General features: G+C 39.7%; 1 protein-coding gene across 3 annotated transcripts in view; it reads right to left on the bottom strand.

Moving 5' to 3' along the window:
* Positions 1-694: 694 nt before the first annotated feature.
* LOC140372509 (ER membrane protein complex subunit 3-like) overlaps positions 695-7,950 on the bottom strand; it is a 53,313-nt gene continuing 46,057 nt past the window's right edge. Inside the window, exon 8 of one of the 3 annotated variants that reach the window (XM_072459624.1) lies at positions 695-1,199. In XM_072459624.1, coding sequence (XP_072315725.1) covers positions 1,101-1,199 — 99 coding nt within the window. In that variant the 3' untranslated portion in view covers positions 695-1,100. Of the gene's footprint in view, positions 1,200-2,597; positions 3,092-7,950 lie in introns of those variants that run through there. The other 2 variants (XM_072459622.1, XM_072459623.1) reach the window with 2 other exon arrangements.

The following is a 7,950-nucleotide window of genomic DNA, read 5'->3' as shown; positions in this document are numbered from 1 at the left end:
CTTTCATGAACGTGTCTGTAACCTGACAATTCCAGCAAGTTGCCAGCCATTCCGGAACCTTTTGCAATAACTTTTGGTTCTCCTCAGTCACTTGATCTGTCTAAGCCTTTCACTGCTTGTACATGAGCTGATAGAACATCTGAAAATGTCCTTAAACCTTCAGCATCCTTTGGGTGGATCTTATGCCACTTTGAGATCCTTTTGGAGAACAAAGGGCTGACTTTTTGGTCAAGCCTTTTCCCTGCATCTGTGAAAGCCTCTTCATCAAACGTGCCTTTAAGACATTTTAGTGCAGGACCAGTGATGCACCTTTTTATGTCAAAATGCTAAACAGGAAGTCAAATTTTACATTTACAAGTTTTATCAAAAGAAAATGCACAATTGGTTCTTTACATTATTTGTTTTGTGTTTGTTTATATTAAAAAAAAAATAAAGACCATAAAATTCTTGGATTAAAAAAAAACTAAAAACTAATTTCACCACATTTTATTGATCTGTGTAACATTAATTTTGCAATGTTTTGTAGTCTTTCTGTGTAACCTGCATAGGGACATTATATGGAAATCAGAATATTTTCTCTAATCTGCCATATTTACGCTGTAATTTACATTTGTTCAGTAATATGCACAGTTCCTAGCAAATAAAATAAATATATAAATACAATAAAATAAAGTTTTGTACCAAACGACACTGACTTGAGATTGAAAGTATGGATAACAAAATGTATACACTTTATTTTTCTTTACCAGATTGCAAAAGAAAATCAAATAAAACTGTTGAAAGAATCAACATAAAACCAAGAAATTATACAAACCAAGGCTGACTATTATAACCCTCTGACTGTAATCTTTATTAAGGCTTATACATCAGAACTTACAAGGGGAATAATATCTATATTAAAAATAAGTGGGAAAGATTATGCAGATTTGAAGCACAAAAATGGGCGACAATGATCAAGGACTGGACTGAAATTAGAAAAATGGAAAAAGTTTCATTCGGACTTAACTTGACATTGGTTTGCCTTAACTTAATTTGATGTCTTTCGTTTGCATTTAAATGTTTTTCCTTCACTTCGTGGGGTGTCAATGCACCTCAGGTCCTCAGGTGGAGCTCAGGTCCAGGTTGTGAGCGATCAGTTCTTCCTCCACGTTCTCTAAAGCCCATTTGTGTTCCACGACCTGCAGAGCCTCCCACTCACTCTGTGGAAAAGAGAATATATAAGATAATATGTATATATATATATATAAGATAAGATAAGATAAGATAAGATATTCCTTTATTGTCCCACATGGGGAAATTTCATTGGTGCAACGCAGGTAGATCCAGAGGTAGATACAGAAGAACAGATCACTTATAGGAAGTCTGAAAAACACTTTCAGTAGAAGATCTCCTATAAATAAATAAAAACTCCCATAGACAAATAAATAAATAAATACCATTGCATGTGATCACGACAGTAATTGCACATGAATATGTGTCACGACAGCACATAGACTGCACATGAATTTCACAGCAATTGCACATACGACAGAATTGCACATCAGTATTAGGTTAGGTCAGTTTTACGACGGGATAACGTGACGATCTCCGGGTAAGACGACTGTTCTCCGCAGTTTCATGAGTTCCTCCTTTGTGGAAACGTGGTACGGCGCCGGCCGGGGGGCGGGGCCGGAGCCGGGGGGCGGGGCCGGAGCCGGGGGACTCAGAGCCAAAACACATCGCCACGACACGACGAAAACACTCAATCCAGCCGAATAAAGTCAAAAACAGTTGAATTAAAAAACTATTCCAGCGCGTGTCCCTATCGTACAGTAAAATAGAAAAAATATACTAACTATATTTACAAAATATAGGAGATAAAGCACAATAAGTGTGAGAAAGAAGAGAGAGCGTTTACACCGGGCTGCCAGCTGTACCAGCGCCTTATGACGTCAATATATATATATATATATATATATATATATATATATATATATATATATATATATATATATATATATATATATATATATATATATATATATATATATATATATATATATATACACACACACACATTAATCTGCCACACGCAAACTCAAGCAAAGGACTTTTTGCAACTTTTCAAGTCTACAACTTCATCCAGTGTTTCTTCAGCCTTATGCTGTCCGAGCCAGTGCTCCAGACCGAGTGGCCCATGTTCGTGACCCCTGCAGAGCTGAACCCCTGGATACACAGGCCCATCTCGGCTGGATCACATAGCTCCTGCTTCTGGTCGTATAAATGCACATTTCACAGTTTGGCTGATAAGATCACCTTAGAATCAATCTTAATTCTAACACACTAGATAGATCTAGGACAATTGTATCTAGTGTTGCCATCTGTTACTGACTCATTCGTATATTCCATAAGCATATTTATCTGTTTAATTATTTGTTCAGTAAATCATCATAAACCACAGTAGGTAAAGTGTAAAGGGTCTAAGTTACTTAATCAGATATTTGATTTGAGAATTGTTAATTGCCTAATAAAGACTGGTTCCCCACATAACTCTTCAAATATGATCAGAATCAGACTCAGACTCAGAAAGGGTTTATTGTCAATGAACAGAATTCACAAACATAGGAACTTGTCCTGGTGATCGATGCAACATAAAACAATGAATGAGTCAAAAGAGGAACAATTTAAATCTACTTTGGGATACGAATAACAATAAGCTATCAGATAAGTGCAGACGTAGTGCAGAAAGTGAACAGTGCAGTAAGTGATTAAATTATGGTTAAAGTGACAGTGTTTGAGAAGTGTTCATATGAGTCCAACAGCAGAGGGAAAGAAACTGTTCTTGTGGAGGGAGGTTCTGGTCTGGATGGACCGTAGCCTCCTGCCTGAGGGGAGTGGCCTCCTGCCTGAGGGGAGTGGCCTCCTGCCTGAGGGGAGTGGCTCAAATAGTCCATGTCCAGGCTGTGATCCGAGAGAGAGAGGAACCGATCCAACTTTGGGGGCCTGGGGGTCTGTGACTTTCCTGAAGTCCACGATCATCTCCACTGTCTTCTGGGCGTTGAACTCCAGATTGTTACCGCTGCACCAGGACACCAGCCCGTCCACCTCCCTCCTGTAGATAAATAAACATACTCACACTCATGCAGTGTGTCATGTTTGAAATCTTGATCCAATTCTTTTATCATGATCAACTTTGAATGTCACACTCTTTCCTAAGTAGGAGGACATGAATATCATTACAGTACAGTACTCTACAGTGGGCTTTTTCACAGTCTGCCCGGACTAAACCGAGATTAAGGTCTAATCGAAATGTTGTGCCAGTACAATCTGCTGAAAGCGGAACAAATCTATGACTCACATTTGAATGTTTTGCATTATCATCTCTGCAGCTGCTTTCACCACAGAGCACGCCTCAGTCCACAAACGTATTATTCAACAGTGATAGACGAGTGATAGACCCAAACTCCACGGTACAGGACATGGGCGAGGAGACAGCCTTGCATAAGCAACACAGCGGACATACACAGACAAAATCATGACACACTCAAAATCAAAGACCGGTCCCATTTTGTCCAAAGCCCGATAAATTTGTCAAGTTCCAAATTTAGTCCAAATGTGATCCTTTTTTCCTGCCGTCAGAAGTATGCTCCAAATATAGCCATTAATTGTGTCCATGGCCGGAGTTTCAAGGCCCAAAAATATAGTTGACAAATACAGTCTGTAGCTCTTTGATGATTTCAGTCTCAGAACACGTGATAGTGGTTTGCCTCCTGCTGCCACACTTTCCAGTGGTCTTCCACTGAGATGGACACATATTTTCCCACTCTTCATCAGTCAAAAATATAGTACCTTCTCATTCCCATCTGTTTTTAATATACTTAGTATGGTAGTTATCCAGATTAGCAATGCATTGACATAATCTAGATAATATTCCCCTTAAAAGTTCTGATTCATAAGCCTTGATTAAAAAAGGGTTATAATGGTCATCACTTTGATTAATGTATTAGTTAAAATAACTCCTTATTTGTAAATAATAAAAAAGATTGGTTTCTATAAAAGTCCTGTTTCTCCAAGTCAAAAAGGATTCTTTTAACATATCAAATCTTTTCATCTGATTATCTTTTACAATCTGGTGAAAAACCTTTATACATTTTGTAATCCAGACCTTGAATCTTGAGTCGGTTCCATTTGGTACAAAACCTTGATCATAAACTGACCACTTTAAGATTTTAACACATTTGTTTAGTTTGTATGTTTTGATCAGCCGGTACAGGAACCTCCGGCACAGACTTCCGGTATGCTAGTGCTTTGAGCTGACGCACACCGCTGCCACAAACTTTGCTTTAAAATCATCATTTGACCCGCCTAATCCCAAACTGACGGTCCACGGCCCCACTGGAAATCACAAGCTACCGAGGCTAACATGGCTAGCAAACATGACACAGAGAACCGCGGTGGCTGCCCACGAGTCCGAAGGTTCACTGGTCCGAAGGTTCACTAGTCCGAAGGTTCACTGGTCCGAAGGTTCACTAGTCCGAAGGTTCACTGGTCCGAAGGTTCACTGGTCCGAAGGTTCACTAGTCCGAAGGTTCACTGGTCCGAAGGTTCACTGGTCCGAAGGTTCACTAGTCCGAAGGTTCACTGGTCCGAAGGTTCACTGGTCCGAAGGTTCACTAGTCCGAAGGTTCACTGGTCCGAAGGTTCACTAGTCCGAAGGTTCACTGGTCCGAAGGTTCACTGGTCCGAAGGTTCACTGGTCCGAAGGTTCACTGGTCCGAAGGTTCACTGGTCCGAAGGTTCACTAGTCCGAAGGTTCACTGGTCCGAAGGTTCACTGGTCCGAAGGTTCACTGGTCCGAAGGTTCACTGGTCCGAAGGTTCACTAGTCCGAAGGTTCACTGGTCCGAAGGTGTGAGTCCTCGCCTCCCTTTGCCCCACACACTGGCTTTTAAGACTTTTCTAGTGTTAATGCACTTTTTATGATTAAACTCACATATTTTCCATAACCGACTTGTTTCTGTGCATAGCCTGAGCTCCTTATCCTATTATTAATGAATGAATTAACTCCGGGATTAAACCGTTTGCCCTGTGAGGGACTTTCGGACTAGCGAACCTTTAAAACCTTCGGACTAGCGAACCTTCGGACTCGTGGGGGGTAACCGAGAACCGCAGTCCCTCATATATATATCAATATCAACAAAATATAAATAAAAAGAATATTTATTGTATTTTTAAAAGAGACACATTTGAATGACACTGAACATGAAAAATCCTATTATTCATCAGTTGTCATCTTGATCTCAAAACAAATAGTTTTTGAACAGAGTTTTGAAGGATAAAGAAGGCAGATATGTACTAATAAAGGGGGATATTAATGGAAAGGTTTTCACTCTTTTAAATGTGTATGCTCCACCAGGGGGCGATATCACTTTCTATGCTGGTGTCATGGACCTGATTGTGAACCACTCTGAGGGAACCCTAATTTGCAGCGGCGATTGGAATTATCGCATTCAGCCTACATTAGATGTGTCGAGCTCAAGAGGCACTGGAGGAATGATTGATAAGAAGTTCCGTATCTCATTGAAGAATATAGGATTGATTGAAATATGGAGGGAAATGAACCCTAGAGCACGCCACTATACCCATCTTTCTAATCCACATTCAATCTATTCCAGAATAGATTACATTTTCGTTCTCAATAAAGACAGATCTTAAATCACTGAAGCAGATATAGGCACAATAGACCTAAGCTCCTGTGTACATTTCTGTAGATTTGGAGGAAAGATGAAAAAACACACTGTGGAGGTTCAATGCCAGCCTATATGATGGCTTCCTTCCAACTCTTTATGAGGTGAACCATCACTTGCCAGAGATTTATAGTTTTTTAGTCTTTTGATTGCACTTTCAGTAGATGTTATTTCAGCACCTGATTTTTAGTTTGAACCATTAAAATGGCGAGAGGTATTATTCTTTGTTGGTATAAAGTGTGGTCGCATGCGCACTCCCCCGTGTGGACTGATACAACACACACGTGTGTTTATTTATTAGCATGAAAGATCGCATCGCTCGTCTCCCGTAGATTTCTGTCCACTTCTGAGTCAGCTCGAACTGTCTTTCTCCGTCTTCATTTTGCCCCGTACTCTGAGGGAACTATATTATGATAGATCCATGCGCTTAGGCACGCGGAAACGTGGGGACGAGCCTGACGCGGCTGCAGGTGAGCGGTAGGTGCATTTTATGATTGATACGTGGCAGGACAAATGATTTATCCACGCCACGAGGAAATATGATAAAAAAAATTGCTGAAAAAAATCGTCCATTCCACCTTTAAGAAGCTAGGGCCTGGCTTTGGGACTTGAGCCCCAGATGTTTTTCCAAAAGCCCTGAATCTTTTTGTATATCAAAATCGCATAGGAACATTTCTAAGTGCTTAGTTCAACAGGTAGAGCTTTGGGTTCTGACGCAGGGGACTGCGGTTCAAACCCTGCAGTGGCTTCACTTTAATCATATTTGAATCCAGGCAAGTAGCGGAGGGCCGGCTCGCGATCATTGGTGTGGAAAAAAAAAATCCAAAAAATGTAATATCAAATAAAATATCACTTTTCTGTCAAATATAGGCTATTGAATCTATTATTTAATTCATTTCAAGTCATATTTATTAAGGATTTAAGTGCAGACAGATGCCTGAGGGCAAAAAAGAAAATAAATAAATCATTTTAAAAATGTTTTTTATATATTACTTGGCATGTTTGGCGGGCCGGATTATAAAGACAAACGGGCCGTAGTTTGCCACCCCTGCTCTATGTACAGAAAATACAGTATTGGTGGCACTAAAACCACATAATATTGGCCCAAATGAACGCCCTCCTTTTCTTTTTGGGCTAAGCCCCGGATGTTTAGAATGTCTGGCTCCGCCTCTGTCTTGGATGGTGGTTTGGGGGATATTCGGGGATCCAGGTTTCCATATACTTGACCACATCTTTGCCCTCAATGTCCCTCTTGAATGACGACATTCCACAAATTACATCTGCATTCTCTGTTGTCCATGTCGTCTAGTTTGTCTTTCAAAACACGCACCTGGTTTGTCAATTCTGCCAATTTGGTTTGTAAAGTCGAGGTCAAAGACCTCCTCCTCGGCCGCTGTCGCTCGGGTCTCCAGTCTATCTTTCTGTCTTTGTAATCTTGTCAGTAATCTCCTGTAAAGCCGCCATAATTAAGAAGTCCGAATTTTTTATACAATTCCAAATGTGGGCATGGCAAGCACGTTAACAAAACTGCAATTTTTTGACGTGTTAAAACTTGCGTATCTCTGGCATGCAGTGTCCTATTGTCCGGCACCAATATACATTTTGTACAAAATGATGAGCTGAACGCACTAATGATATATAATATATGATCATATTATAAAAATAAAAATAAACCTTTGACATAGACAAATAAAATTAGGCACAGACGTCCTTCTTGCTGTTTTGAACAAAAAATCCAATGGCAACAAAACTCTATCTGCAAGCATGTTTCCATGGCAACCTGACAAAAATTGCCATTGACATACATGGGTTTTGGCTCACAAACATTTTGAATGGGATGAAAAAATGTACTTTGTCATAGACAAATTAAATTTAGCAGACATATTCTCCACATCCTACTGAACACAAAAGCCAATGGAGACACAATTGAGAAAATGTATATTAATATCAATATTTTTTTACACCTCAGATTTCAATCAAAAGACTTGAAAACGTGTCGAAATGAATTACACCCTGCTAGAGATCATTCTGTTGATTTTTTAGTTTCAAATGTGGGCGTGGCAAGCCTGTTAAAAAACTGCAACTCTTGTGTTAAAGTGTTAAAACGTGCGCATCCCCAGCATGCAATTTCCTATTTTCTGGCACGATCATACAATTTGAAAATATATTTATATTATTATATACATATACATGTATATAACTATATATATATATCATTGCGTTTG

This window comes from Eucyclogobius newberryi, unplaced genomic scaffold, assembly GCF_026437365.1.
Source record: "Eucyclogobius newberryi isolate DKJ021-1_F unplaced genomic scaffold, fEucNew1.0.hap1 SCAF_24, whole genome shotgun sequence".
Classification (NCBI taxonomy): Eukaryota; Metazoa; Chordata; class Actinopteri; order Gobiiformes; family Gobiidae; genus Eucyclogobius; species Eucyclogobius newberryi.
The sequence above is the reverse complement of the archived record's forward strand: the minus strand, read 5'-3'. Positions and strand labels throughout refer to the sequence as shown.